Raw genomic sequence first — 15,640 nt, forward strand, 5'->3', positions numbered from 1 at the left:
GCACACATATATTTTGTGTGGTGATTTTTTTGGTACTTTCAGAGTTACATTGCACTTTGCTCAAAAACCACATAGATTCATGTCGAACTCTGAGTTCAAAAACTGCATGAATTTATGTAAAACTCTGTTATCTCACTTTTTAGATTAGAATCAATCTAAATATCAGGTCATAGACAGAGAACACAGGGGGCTAACACCTTCAACACATTGTCTAGCTATCACCATTGTTAACAGCTAACCCGAGAATGCAACTTTAAAAAAAGGGTTTTGTGATTTACACATGAAAGAAGTGAAACTATCACTGTATTCTAACAGATGAAAGGCTTAACAGACTATCAATTTTTCAATGTATAATTTCAGTTACATCACACTGCAAATGTTTGCTATAAATTCTGTGTTACGATCGAGCCCTCCACAATCACCTGATGAAGGAGCGTTGCTCCGAAAGCTAGTGCTTCCAATTAAACCTGTTGGACTATAACCTGGTGTTGTGTGATTTTTAACTTTGTACACCCCAGTCCAACACCAGCATCTCCGAATCATGACGACAAGAATCTTGACTGTTTTGGCAGCAGCCGTGAAGAAAGGAATGAAGTTAACATTTTGAATACAATAGGCTGTTTCTCCAGAACTTTCTACTTCTATTTCAGGGCTCCAGTATCTGCAGTACTTTTTAATGAGTGGATGTTCAATACCACATGACCCTGCTGGTCTTTCATCTATTTCATAACGGCAGTTTGTGAAATTCCTGTAACGAGGCATTACTCTGATTATTATTAAGATTGACACATGGTTAGGGCTCCTCCACTGCCTCATTCTAATTGTATTCTCATTTGTTCTACCAGGAATAATCATTTTCAGGACTTTTCAGCTCGTCAATGAGGAGACAAGTGTCTTGAGATGGCGTTGGTGAGTTACATTTAAGAGTTTTGCATTATGCTGGGTCAATGCAAAGCGTTCTGAAAACCGGGGTGTGTGTGAGTGGGGAGTTTGGGGAAGAACAGGACTGGGTGGTGCTGTAAGATGACTTCCCCTCACAAGAGTGTGAGATGCTTCATTGGCATCATGTCAGTGCATTTTTGTGGAAATACTTTTTGTATTCCACTATTTTGCATAAATTGATTAGCAGTGTGAGATGTTAGCCCTCAGATTCTGTCTGATTTACTGATGTACACGATAACAATGGCAAAGGCTGAAGGTGTTTTGTGTCCACAGTTTATTGTTCCTCTGAGTCTCCTGTCACACGGAGAAAGCTTGGATTTGAGAATGGGATCCCTGGTAATTAAATACATTTAAACAGTGATTTATTTGTACTTTATCCAATTTAGCAGAACAAATTGTGACGCTATCTCTTTGCAAGGTACATGCATGGAGTAACAGTTTTGCAGAACACCTTTGTTTCATCTGTTAGAGTGGCAGTTCTTCTGGCCATCTGTCATTCTGTTTATCTACCTTGTTGTCACCCTGATGACTCTCTCTTCTTAGTCTCCTGCACTGAAGCTCAAATAAACCATTGCCTTCCATTTCAACATTATGTTCAGCAAATTCAGATGGTAACCTCTAGTCCCCATTGTTTTCCTTCTTTTTGGACAATAGCTGTTGGTGTTTATTTTGTTTTCTTATTTATATCTCTTACGTACAGTATCTTGGTTTCCTTAGTGCTATCTCTTTTTGTTTTCACTATCATCCCTTTTGTCATCCAGTTTCCCCTACCTTCTGCTCATTTGTCCTTTCCAGCTCCCCTTTCCCTGCCTGCCTTAAAGACTGTTTTATCTCTGAGCACTCCCAATTCTGTCTGAGAGTCATCAGCTTGAAATATTAACCAGCTTGAAGCAGGTCTCCTTCCACAGACCTGCTGCACATATCCAGTATTTTATGATTTGATTTCAGTAAGTTCCCTCTCACTTGCTTGGGACTACATTTATTGCCCTTTCTACACTGATTGATCTTGGATAGCAGTGGAGGTTTGAGGGCTGGTGAGAGTAGGAAATAGCTAACATCTACTATCTTGCTGGTCTGAAAATTAGATGATGATTTAACTGAGATTATGCTTCTTAGCAGCCAACATCATCCCACCAACACCTTTGTGCAAACCCTTCATCATTCCACAATTAAATTCTCAACTGAGATTCATTGCCCAAATCCATGTTTTAAACTCATGATTTTGGACAAGTTACTTGAGGTCTTCAGGCACCATCTAAACTGTGCCCAAGGAAGGAGAGGATGGGAGGTCACCTGTGAAACAATAAGTGCATGAGTGGACTCAGTTTGCTAACCTACAAGACCAAATCTCTTTGCACTCCTTGAAGTGAATGGGAGTAGTGTTTACAATTGGAAGCATTTAAGCAGAATACGGTACCAACCAAATCTCCTGATACACCATGAGGGTGTCCACCTTTTGACTTCTACATTTTCATCACGAGATGGCAAAACAAGATTCAAAGCACTACATTGGCTCTTGTTGGGCTTAGGTAGCAATGATTAAAACCAAACTGAAATAGTTCAGGATGGCATGTTTGGACATATTTTGGAGATGTTGAAGAACATGATTGTCTCAAGGGATAGTCAAAGAGGATGGTTTGTATATTTGGCATCGTATTGATATGAAGATAAAATTTGTTTGAGCTACTTTGAGGATATGAGCATTAGACCTTAAAATGTAGAAGCAGAAGTAGGCCATTCAGCCCACTGAGTCTTCTCTGCCATTCATCGAGGTCATAGTTCATCTAATAATCTTCAACTCTACTTTCCTGCCTTTTCCCCATAGCCCTTGATTCCCTTACTGAAATATCTGTCCATTTTGTCCTTGAATATGCTTAATAACTCTGCCTTAACAGCTTTCTGTTAAAGAAATTCCTCTTCAACCTTGTCTTAACTGGGCCATCCCTAATTCTGAGATTATACACTCCACTCTTAGAATCTCTCACATGGGGAAACAACTTCTCAATCCCTTAAGAGTCTTAAATGTATCAATAAAGTCATCTCTCAATCTTCTAAACTCCAATATGTATAAACCCAACCTAATTGACCTTTCCTCATAAGAATATCCCTCCATACTCAGAATCAACCTAGTGAATCTCCCCTGGACTGTCTCCAATGCCAGGATATCTTTCCTTTCTGTTTACAGTATCCCAGGTTTTGTCTGACTAATGCCTTATCTAGTTTTAGCAAGACTTCCCTATTTTAATACTCCATTCCCTTTGAAATAAGGGCCAACATTCCATTTGCTTCCCTAATACCCAATGTACTTGTATGCTAGCTTATTGTGATTTATGCACAAAGATACCCGAAACCATTTGTGCTGCAGTTTTCTGCAGACTTTCTCCATTTAAATAATATTCATCTCCCCTGTTCTTCTGGCCATGATGCATAACCTTGCATTTTGCCACATTATAGTCTACGGGTCAAGTTTTTGTTCACTAGCTTAACTTGTCTATATCTTTCTGTTGGCTCCTTGTGTCATCCTCATTACTTGTCTTCCTACCTATTTTTGTTTTCCTATCTTTGTGTTGACCACAAAATTGGCTATAATCCATTAATTTTTCTCATTCAAGTTATTAATGTATCGAAAAGTACTACCAATGCACCCTCTATCTCTGCAGCTACTTCCTTACTATCCTAGGATGCATCCCGTCAGGTCAAGGGAGCCTATCAGCCTTTAGCCCCATTCATTTCTCCAGTGCTTTTTCTGTAGTGATAGGTTTTGTGTTTTGTTTCTTTTGTTTACATTTATTATTGGAATGATTGGCAGTTATTGTCCACAGTAGTCAATGTGAGAAGGGAGTGGTGGTTCTTCTTTAACTCCTGCACGAAGCTGGTTGATGCAACAACGTGGTTTTCTCAACCACTTCACAGAGTCGTGACTGCTCAATATGTTGTGTGTGGGACTGAGGTCATGTGGAGGTTAGGGTAATGATTTCCTAATTTAAAGAACATTAGTAAATTGGCTGCATTTTTTCCTAAATTGGGAAAGTGTCATTTTACTCTTTAGCAGTTTTTTATACCCCAGTTTTATTTGAAACATGAAATGAAATTTGAAAACTGGGTGTGACTACTGGATGGGGCGATGTTTAGACTAGTTCCCATTTCTCACTGCCCACACCCAACCTCATGAAGCTGCTGACTCCTTCTTTGGAAAACAGTGTCAGAGAAAACTCTGGCAATTCAGCTGTTTGCCTCAAGTGTCTGCAGGCTACTCAGCTACAGAGTGCATTATGCAAGATGTGCATGCGTTTTGCAATAAGATAGCAATGTTCAGTCATTGGATAGCAATCATAAGCAGGAACCCTGGCTGACTTATTTTATTCCCTTCTTAACCAAGGGTTGGAAAGGCCAGTCATAGAGGTCAAGGCAAAACTGCTATCCTAGCAACATAGGAACTTAGAAACAGGAGTAGGCTGTTCAGCCTCTCCAGCCATTTCCAGTATTCACTGAGATCATATTGATCTACAGCCTAACCCTATATACCTACCTTTGGCCCACATCTGTTAATACCTTTGCTTAACAAAAATTTATCTATCTCACTGTTTTAAAAAATTCTCAAGGTCAGGTTCGTAGGAGAGTAGTCTGACACAGAACAAACGACCAAGAGGCGAGTCTGCTAGAATATGGGCATTTTATTCCCCGCAGCGTCGCCACAACGGGTCTGGCTTATACTCACTCTACATGTTACCAAAACTGGGAGCCGTCAGTTCTCGTAGAGCGGTTGCCAACAACCCACGCTCGGCGGTTAAACGTAACCCCGGAGCAGACTCACCGAACTGGAGACTTTTCCAGCTGATATACTCTTTTCCAGATATAAACATTCATGTGAACAGCAGAGCAAGGCTAAAAAACACATTCCATTCTGGTTACATACAGATAAGAAGATTCACACGGGACTAAGCAACACCTCCATTCCGGTTAGATTCACACATGTATTGGGACATAATTTTTAACCGTTTCACCACATTCCACTGCTTGGAATTTTACACCACACTCACATTTAAAATTAACTGATCCACCATCAACTGCTGTTTGTGGAAGAAAGCTCCAAATATCAACTGCCCTTTGTGTGAAGAAGTCCTCCCTAACATTCCTCCTGAATGGTCTGGGCTTAATTCTCAGACCAAACTTCCAGGTTCTGGAATCCCCAACCTGTGGAAATTGTTTATATTTATCAAGTTAATATCTTGAAGAATTTAACTTTCTAAATTCTAGAGAAAACAGACCTGATTTGTATAATCTTTTGTCATAACTTAATCCCTGAAATCCAGGTGTCATTCTTATAAATGGTACATTGTACTCCTTCCAAGGCCAATATATCCTTCGCAAGACGTGGTGCTGTCAGTAGTCTAAGTGGGGTATAACCAGGGTTTTATAAAAGTGCAGCATAATGTCTGCATCCTTAAACTCCAGACTTCTACATATAAAAGCAAGCATTCAATTAGCTTTCATGATTACTTTCTATATCTGATCATACATTTTAAAGATCTATGCACCTGAGCCCCAGGTTTCTTTAGACTTCCTCTGTATTTAACTTCTTAACATCTAGTAAGTACACCAATCTATCCTTTCTCAGTCTAAAGTGATTAGTCTCACACTTGCTTACACTGAACTCCATCTTCCACTGTTTTGCTCATTCACTTACTCTATCAATATTCCTTTGTAATTTTATGTATTGTCAATGCTGTCTACAATGCCATCTAACTTTGTATTATCTGTAAATTTGGATATATAACATACTGTATCATTTTCCTAGTCATTAATAAGTAGTGTGAATAGTTGAAACCCTAACAGAGTAACCACTGTCTGGCAGGGATCAGCCAACTACTAAATTCCCAAAGACTGATTGGACTGTACATGACAGTGAATCTTCCCATGGAAGTGCTGCTCTGATCAGTGATCCAGTGAGAGGCTATTTGCTCCCCAAGCATTTCAGAATGAAAGATGCAGATTCATTGTTTTCCCTTTAATTGAATTTTGCAATTCTCTTGTTAAAATTGCATTGTCATTTCCTTTCTGCAGAAAGGTTGGGAACCTGGAACACAATGTATAGCTAAGTGTGACCACAAAACCACAAAGAAAGATGAGCTATCTTTTCACAAGGGAGATATCCTGACAATTATTAAGGTTGCCAATGTGAGTATGTAATATCTGGAGTTTTTGTATTACCTTCTTATATCTTGTTTCCGATTTGGGAGGATTTTTTTGGGATGTGAAGTGTGTGGCATGCCACCTTGCCATCTGGGACATCATATGAATGGATGTACAGGTTGTTCCTCTATAACAACCTGTACTTTACACAGAGGGTGGTGGGCGTCTGAAACGCGTTGCCAGCAGAGGTGGTAGAGGCAGGCACGGTAGATTCATTTAAGATGCGTCTGGACAGATGCATGAGTAGGTGGGGAACAGAGGGATACAGATGCTTAGGAATTGGGTGACAGGTTTAGACAGTAGATTTGGATCGGCTCAGGCTTGGAGGGCCGAAAGGCCTGTTCCTGGGCTGTAAATTTTCTTTATTCTTTGTTCTTTCATATGATGGCTGCTTTCTTGTGCGACTCCACGTTATAGAAAAATAGCGCTTAAAGTGTTGGCGATGTAATCATGTTACAGCCTACACACAATATAAAAATTTGCGCTTTAGAAACAGTGTCCTCAATTTGTCAATCACATTATAACGAATTTGTATTAACAAAACATGCGTTATAGCAGAATGACCTGTATCACTTTCACGTTTGACCTTTTGAAGAAAATCATTTTTAAATTTCCAACCACTAAGCAATACTGCTCATTCATCAATGAATTCTCTGTCTCCCCTACAACTCCTTTACACAGTTCATATTTCAAATATCCTGATCAACTCATCCCATGCATTTATCTCAATAACTGCATGCATTCTGATAAACTCTTCCTATGCATGCACCCTGCATGTAATATTCCAAAAATTCCCTGGATGAGGGTAAGGTTCCAGTGGATTGAAAAAACACTCTTATTCACGCATCCTGATAACTCTCCCCATACACACATTCTAATCAACTCTCCAATGCACCAAGCCTGCTTGCTATGATAAGTCCATTTCCAAACATAGGGGTATGCAGGGAGGAGAAAACTCAGTGCGATTCAAGAATATGGAACTCTGAAGGAATGAGTGAAAAATTAACAAGGAACTTGGAGAATGGGTGAGAAAGAAATGCAATATGAGGGAAAGGAAGGAAGGATAATATTATTTACATTTATTGATAATATATATATTTTTTTCTATTGTAAACAGAACAAGGGATGGTATAGAGCAAAAATTAATAAGACAGACGAAGAAGGTCTGATATCCAGAAATAATCTACGTGAGCGTGAGGCCATTCGAGTTGACCCAAACCTCAGTCTGATGCCGTAAGTACCTTTTCCAATTGTTAAATGGATTTGGCCAACAGAAATCTCCCCTGTCATTCTTCCAATAGTACCATATAATGACTAACAGTGCCTCAGTTTCTCATGTCATCCAAAAGATTAAATCTCTACCAGTGCAGTCGTTCCTCAGTGTGGAAGCAGCAGTTTAGGTTATGTGCTCAGGTTTTGTATTGGGAATTAAACACAAGACCCCTGGCTCAGAGACATGACTGCTGCAACTGAGCTTAGACTGGGTTCTATAAATAATAATGACAGAAGGCCCGCACGATGTAAATGAGGCCTTACCTCAAAAAATGATCAATAACAATTTACTTTTTATTAAATCAGATTGGCTCATTAGACAGCTCTACCATCTCCGAGAATGCACAAGTATACATTGGAAATGAAAATAGTTTACCCTGTTAATCAGAATGCATGTGCTGTCACTATTTGGATATACCTCATTTAAGCCCAGACCAAAAGAACTTTGGCGGAGATATGAAATAATGAAGGGTTAGGAGGTGTACATAGATTTACTACTGGAGTTTCACCACCTGCACACAACCTTCTGCTGGAACAAAGTTGTTTATTCAGCCAGAACAACATTGAGAGCAGTGACCATCTAATCTTATCTTGAAATAAGATGAAGCAATCGCAGTTGATATCGAAGAGGTTCAGAAGCCTGCAGAGCCAGAATGGCCGAGGCTTGGTCCCCAGTTTAAGATCACTGACCTCAGGTGCGTTCATGGGCAAAATTTTAATTCAAAATCCATCCACTCTCACTTTGTAAAATTAAGTCCCAATGGCTTTAGACAGTACAATCAGCATCAGTGATCCATGGCTAGATAGAAAGTACATCAATTCCTGGTAAATTGGCAGTGGGGTATATCTCGACTTTGAGATAACAGAAATAAATCAATGGAATTAAGAATTGAAAGTGAAAATTTATTATTTGTTATTTTGCATTATCACAAAGTCGACTTTGACCTCGATGCCTTCCTCTATCAAAGTCCCCCATGGTTGTGTAGCTTGTCATAGTTTGGGCTTAAATGTGAATATTTGAGTGAGGTGTTCAAAGCCATCAATGCGATGGAACACCTGAGTCTATGGCTTCAGGAGAAGTGAGCAAAGTATAGCCAAAAAGAATTAATGTGTGGGCAGGAGGTTGGGAAGATCGGGGTTTTGAAACATTATTCGCTGGGTTTAGGTGGGCAGAGGGAGCTAAATCTGTTGCCTGAGGGGAGAAAATGTCATGGAAATGCCTTGAGTAACTTGCTAATATTTGTTCTTTCTTTACTCTTCATGAGATGGTTCCACGGGAAGATCAGTGGGGAAGATGCAGTGAGGGTGCTCCAGCCTACTGAGGATGGCCTGTTCTTGGTACGAGAATCCATTCGACATCCTGGTGACTATGTGCTGTGTGTCAGCACAAAAGAGGAAGTCAGTCACTACCGTGTCATTTACAAAGACAACAAACTAACTATCGATGAAGAAAACTATTTTTTCAACCTTATTGAACTTATTGAGGTGAGTAACCCAATTTCTGTTTGTCCCAACCTTCTGTATTGGATGATGTATGGTTATAAAAGGCAGGCTAACTGAGATCAAAGTGTAAAAACATCATACTGCCTTGTGAGGGAAACAATTCCGCATTTACACTCCAGGACATTTTCTAAATAGACTTGCTTCATACATTAGTCTGAGTAGAGAATCTTGGCAGGCTGACCAATAAGGGAAATTATTACAGTTTTTCCAACTGGGAGCTATATTTGACAATCAGGAATAGGATCCCAGACAATGGAGCAAGATGTAATAACCCTTATTCCAACCCAGTTGTGACTAGCTGGTTAACACTAGACATCAAACCTTGGACTTGTGTAATCAACTGACCTCAGTGCCAGGCTTCCAAATCACTGGAATCCCAGGGAAACGCCTGACGATGTTTTTTCAACAAATATCAGCAAATGTTAGCTTGCAAAACTCTGAAACTGGAAATATTTAAGGGGTGAATTTCCTTGGAATGTTCTATTTCCTTGGAAATGTCTGCTGAGGTTGCTGTGATGGACAAGGAGAACTCCAGTGTCATTGAGGAACACTCTGATTTCCTTCTCATTCCTCGTGCAGTTTGAGTATCAGAACCAATTAATCCTTTATTCCTTTCCCTGAAGTTTGAAGCTGATTCAAATGGAGAAGTGCTGTGATCTTTCTTGATTCGCACAACCAAACTGTCAGAGTTCAGTTTGCACCCTTGCCATAATCAGTCTTGAATGATATTTGTCAATTAAGCAACTATCCAGAGGAGACACTCCACAAATATCCCCCTTTCTGAATGATGGAGGAGCTCAGCACATCAGTATATAAGACAAGATTGGAGCACTTGCAACAATCTTCAGCCACAAGTGCAATGTGGATGATTCATCTTGGTCTTCAGCCAATTTGATTTGTTCTTTTGGAATATTGTGTGTAATTCTGGTCTCCCTCCTATCGGAAGGATGTTGTGAAACTTGAAAGGTTTCAGAGAAGATTTATAAGGATGTTGCCAGGGTTGAGGATTTGAGCTGTAGAGAGAGGCTGAATAAACTTGGGCTGTTTTCCCTGGAGCGTCGGAGGCTGAGGGGTGACCTTAGAGAGGTTTATAAAACCATGAGGGGCATGGATAAGTTAAATAGACAAGGTCTTTTCCCTGGGGTAGAAAGGTCCAGAACTAGAGGGCATAGGTTAAGGGTGAGAGGGGAAAGATATAAAAGGGACCTAAGTTGCAACTTTTTCATGCCAAGGGTGGTGCATGTATGGAATGAGCTGCCAGAGGATGTGGTGGAGGCTGGTACAATTACAGCATTTAAAAGATATCTGCATGGGTATATGAATAGGAATGGTTTGGAGGGAAATGGGCTAAGTACTGGCTAATGGGACTGGGTTAGGTTAGGATATCTGGTCGGCATGGATGACTTGGACTGAGAGGTCTGTTTCTGTGCTTTACATCTCTATGACTCTGCAATATCAATAAATGGCTGGGGGCATTGGATACTGCAAAAGCTATGGGTCCTAATAACACTCCAGCAAGACAGGGGTCCCCAATTTACAAACATCCAACTTACAAGTACTTGTTCTTATGAACATGATCCCATACAGGAGTGTAATTTTAAATAACCAACATAAAAACTTTTCTTGTTCTTACAAACGGCTATTTTATCTTGTTCTGCATCATGTTCTGACATGAGTACAAATCAATTTTCAAACAGATTCAGGAATGGAATTCATTCAGAATCTGGGAACTGCCTGTAGTACTTAAGACTCGTGGTTTAGAGCAAACAGAGCCTCTAGCCAAGTTGTTCCAGTACAGCTACAACACTAGGACCTACTCAACAATATGGACAGTTGCTAGGTATTTCCTTTCCACAAAAAACAGGATGAATCTATTCCAGCCAATTACTATCCATAAGTTTTGTCTGTTTATTTAGCAAATGCGGATCCATGAATACACATATGGCCTCCTCGCTTGTTGAGTTTAAGCTGATTTTTCCGCCACTAATTCTGTGGCTGAGACAATACATAACACTGCTTGTGACTCTTCACAAATGTTTCGGGGATTTGTATCAAGGGGAAGGCAATGGCCTTATTGTATTATTGCTAGATTATTAATTCAGCTAACATTCTGGGAATGTGGATTCAAATCCCACCATGGCAAATGGGGAATTTGAATTCAGTAAAGAATCTGAAATTAAGGGTCTAATATTAACCATGCAACATTGTCAATGGTTAGAAAGCCCATCTGGTTCTCTAATATCCTTTAGAGAAGGAAATCTACCAGCCTTACTGGTCTGGCCTACTTGTGAGTCCAGCCCCATAGCAATATGGTTGACTGTTAACAACCCTTTGGGCAATTAGGGATGGACAATAAATGCTCATCCAGCAATAGATGCCAACATCCCATGAGTGAATAAAAAATATTGTACTGTGGGTCCTAATGGTGGAGGTTGGCTACGTAAGGCCCTATTCAGCCCTAAATATGTTTAGAAAGGACCACTTTTGCCATGCTTCATTCAAAACCTGCCTTTCGACAGATTGGACTGTCAGAAGGAACTTGTTAGTGACTCCCTTGTTTTTCATTGATCCAGAGGATGTCTAACTGGTAGATCTTGCTCAGGGAGTTGTTCCATACAGATTGTTGAGGTGGAAGGCAGGCAGGAGGTGGCTGGTATGGGTCATCGAATGGGTCAGTGTGGTGCAGCCAAATGGTTTCAACCAGCTTGTGGTTGTTTTTGTCAGTTGGCAGCTGTGCGAGGGTTTGATGTTTGTGAGGGCAGGAATAGTCCACTGCCATCACTTTGCAAGTTACTATTAACTAGAAACTGAACTGGACTAACTATATGAACAAAAGCAGCTCAGACTAATAGTCATGGAGTCCTTTGGATCCAACTCATCCGCACCAACCAGATATCCCAACCTGATCTAGTCCCATTTGCCAGCATTTGGCCCATATTTCCTCTAAACCCTAACTATTCATATACCCAACCAGATATTATAATATCTTTTAAATATTGAAATTGGACCAGCTTCCACCCCCTCCTCTGGCAGCTGGTTCCATACACATACCTTCACAAGTCAGGAATGTGATGGAATACTCTCCACTGGATGAGTACAGCTCCAATAGCTCTTAAGAAGCTGGGCATCATCCAAAACAAAGCAGCAAACTGGTAGGCACCCCACACACCACGTTAAATATCTATTCCCTGCACCACTTAGCAGTGGGTGCCATCAACAAGATGCACTGCAGCAACACATCAAGGCTTCCTTTGACAGTTCCATCCAAACCCATGACCTCTACCAACTAGAAGGACAAGGGAAGCACTTGCATGGGTGCACCACCATCTGTGCATTCACCTCTGAGTTGCATGCCATCCTGCTTTGAAATTATGTTGCTATTCTTCACTATCACTGGGTCAAAAATCTGGACCTGTCTTTCTAACAGCACTGTGGGTCAACCTGCACTATAAGTGATTCAAGAAGGTGGCTCACCACCACTTTCTCAAGGACAATTAGGCATTGGCAACAATTGTTGATCCAGCCAACAATGCCCAAGTGCTGCAAAAGAATTAAGAAAAGGAAGACTTGACACATGCTAAGTCTAAACAGTGGTATGAAAGCACAAGTCTTGCCATTACACCTATGTATAACCACGGTCTCCATATAGATATGCCACTTTGCCCACACATTCACATCAGTCAACATGACATGTGATATCTGTCTTGGGGAATTCCTACTTACACACTCTCGACACAATGAGCAGTATGGAGAACAATTGAACCCAACCATAATTGCTCTGATTGGAATGGTTCAGTTATAAAAGATGGCCTCGTACCAAGTCAAGTCAGTCTATCAGCTCAAAAATATCCCAGTGCTAGTTCCTGATCATAAAGTGGCCTTTAGAGCCCAGTAATTTTGGTTTCAACTCTAGCTACATGTGGGCCTCAAACAGAAACTATTGGCCTTGGTACTGCTTCCAGCTCTGACCCCCAGCCCTGCCCTCAGACCCTGGCCCCCAATGTTAGTATACAGTGGGCCCCTTGGAGCCATAGTTCCTGGTTGTTTATTCCTGATGGTCTCCCTGTGCCAAGCCCTGGTGACTGCGAGGTCTTTGACCTTTAGGGACCACAGTAAGCTGTCCCTTTGCACTCTGCTAAATTCCTGCTGAAGTTTGCTTTTTGCCTCCTTGGCACCATTTTTGCTGCTTGGACTAAGAAAACATTTGGTCAATTAAGAAACAAAATATGGGTTCTAATTATGTCACAGCTCAACCATCTGTACCCAGAGCATAGCAGAGGAATAATAAATTTGGTATAAGTATTACCATTTAATAACTAATCTGATCCAAATTTATTATTGTGGTACTTCAGTAAGTTACTTTGTAAATTGACTCAAAATCCTGGGATTCTTTATACTATAATGATCTGGGTCTAAACTAGGATTTCCAAATTTAAGGGTAGTATTCTTTTGCATACATTCCAGTATTTCTTTGTTTTGCAAAGCTTGAATAAGGTAAATTATTCATTCATTTTTATTTATTTTATTCATTTACAGGATATGGACATCATTGGCTAGATCAGCATTTATTGCCCAGAGAGCAGTTAAGAGTCAACCAATTCAAACTTATTATACTTCTGATGGTATAAATGGTTGAGAAGCTTAGCTGTCTGACAGAAAGCAGAGAGTGGGGATAAAATGGTCCTTCTCAGGATGGCAACCAGTGACAAGTGGTGTTCCACAAGGCTCAATGATGGGACCACAACTTTTCATTTTATACATTAATGATCTAAATGAAGGATCTGAGGGCATTCTGGCTAAGTTGGCAGATGCTACAAAGACAGATAGAGGGACAGGTAGCGTTGAGGAGGTGGGGAGGCTGCAGAAGGATTTGGACAGGTTAGGAGAGTGGGCAAAGAAGTGACAGTTGGAGGACAACATGGGAAAATGTGAGGTCATGCACTTTGATAGAAGGAAAGAGGCATGGACTATTTTCTCAATGGGGAGAAAATTCAGAAATCTGAAGTGCAAGGAGACGTGGGAGATCTAGTTCTGTATTCTCTCAAGGTAAACTTATAGGTTGATTTGGTAGTTAGGAAGGTAAATGCAATGCTGGCACTTATTTTGAGGGGACTTGAATATAAAAGCAGGGATGTACTTCTGAAGCTCTGTAAGGCTCTGGCCAGACCACATTTGGAATATTGTGTGCAGTTTTGGGCCCCATTTTCTCAGGAAGGATGTGCTGGCCCTGGATCGTGTTCAGAGGAGATTCACAAGTATGGTCCCAGGAATGAAAAGCTTAACATGTGAGGACTGTTTGAGGACTCTAGGTTTATCCTCGATGGAGTATAGAAGGATGAGGGGGGAACCTAATTGAAACATATTGAATGGGCTGGACAGAGTAGATGTTGGGAAGATGTTTCCATTGGTAGGAGAGACTAGGACCTGAGGGCATAGCCTTAGAGTAAAGGGAAGACCTGCGATTTTGGAGAAGATTTGTAGCTCAGGTTGTGGATCAGGTTGTAAGTTTGCTCACTGAGCTGGTAAATTTGTTCTCAGACGTTTCATCACTTGCTAGGTAACATCATCAGTGAGCCTCCAATTAAGTGCTGGTGTTTTGTCCCACTTACTATTTATGTGTCTTGATCTGTTGTGGGTGATATCACTTCCGGTTCGTTTTCTGAGAAGTTGGTAAATGGAACTCAAATTGATTTGTTTGTTCATGGAGTTCCGGTTTGAATGCCCGGCCTCCAGAAATTCCCACGCGTCTTTGTTTAGCCTGACCCAGGATGGACATATTGTTCCAGTCGAACTGTTGTCCCTCTTTGTCTCTGTGTATGGGTACCGGTGATAATTGGTCATGTCTTTTGGTGGCTAGTTGGTGCTCATGTATCCTGGTGGCTAGTTTTTTGCCCATCTGTCTGATACAATGTTTGTTGCGGTTCTTGCAGGGTATTTTGTATATAATGTTCATTCTGTGGGTGGTTGGCACAGGGTCCTTTAAATTCATCAGGAGCTGTTTCAGTTTGGTGGTAGGTTTGTGGGCTACTATGATACCTAGGGGCTGGAGTAATCTGGTCATCATCTCCGAGCTGTCTTTAATGTATGTCAGGGTGGCTAGAGTCGCTAGGCGTGTTGTGTCTTCCTTTTCACGCCTGTTGTGCAGGAATCAGCAGACTGCTCTTATTGGGTACTCGTTTCTGAATACGTTGTACAGGTATTTTTCCTTGGCTTCTCTTAGTCCTGGGTGTTGCAGTGTGTTGTGGCTCATTTAAATAATGTCCTGATGTAGCTCCATTTGAGAGTGTTGGGAGGTTGCTCCTGTACCCTAATCGCAGATACCAACCTCACTTACCAACAGGTGGCGATGGATCGGACTCCACAGCTAGAAAACCGCATTACAGCATCCTAAGAAAGATTCATAAGAAATTAGCACTGAAAATATGTTGCTGTGTTCTCTGAAACGCTCCGCAAGTAGGCGGCCTGTCTCCCCAATATAGAGGAGGCCTCATCGGATGCAGAGGATGCAATAGTTGATGTGTGTGGAGGTGCAGGTGAATTTGTGGCGGATATGGAAGTTTCCTTTGGGGCCTTGGAGGGAGGTGAGGGGGGAGGTGTGAGCGCAAGTCTTGCACCTCCTGCGGTTGCAGGGGAAGGTGCCGGGAGTGGCGGTTGGGTTGGTGGGGGATGTGGTTCTGACGAGGGAGTCATGGAGATGTTCCCTAAAGCGCTCTGCTAGGAGGCGTCCAGT

The 15,640-nt window shown here is 41.2% G+C and overlaps 1 protein-coding gene across 2 annotated transcripts in view; it reads left to right on the top strand.

The window, feature by feature from the left end:
- Nucleotides 1–15,640, top strand: part of LOC122565233 (megakaryocyte-associated tyrosine-protein kinase-like) — a 45,000-nt gene that overhangs the window by 19,849 nt on the left and 9,511 nt on the right. For both annotated transcript variants that reach the window (XM_043720996.1, XM_043720997.1), the window contains exons 2-5: nucleotides 846–909; nucleotides 6,007–6,120; nucleotides 7,253–7,368; nucleotides 8,673–8,892. In XM_043720996.1, coding sequence (XP_043576931.1) covers nucleotides 901–909; nucleotides 6,007–6,120; nucleotides 7,253–7,368; nucleotides 8,673–8,892 — 459 coding nt within the window. In that variant the 5' untranslated portion in view covers nucleotides 846–900. The remainder of the gene's footprint in view (nucleotides 1–845; nucleotides 910–6,006; nucleotides 6,121–7,252; nucleotides 7,369–8,672; nucleotides 8,893–15,640) is intronic.

The sequence above is a fragment of the Chiloscyllium plagiosum genome, chromosome 31 (genome assembly GCF_004010195.1).
Source record: "Chiloscyllium plagiosum isolate BGI_BamShark_2017 chromosome 31, ASM401019v2, whole genome shotgun sequence".
NCBI lineage: Eukaryota > Metazoa > Chordata > Chondrichthyes > Orectolobiformes > Hemiscylliidae > Chiloscyllium > Chiloscyllium plagiosum.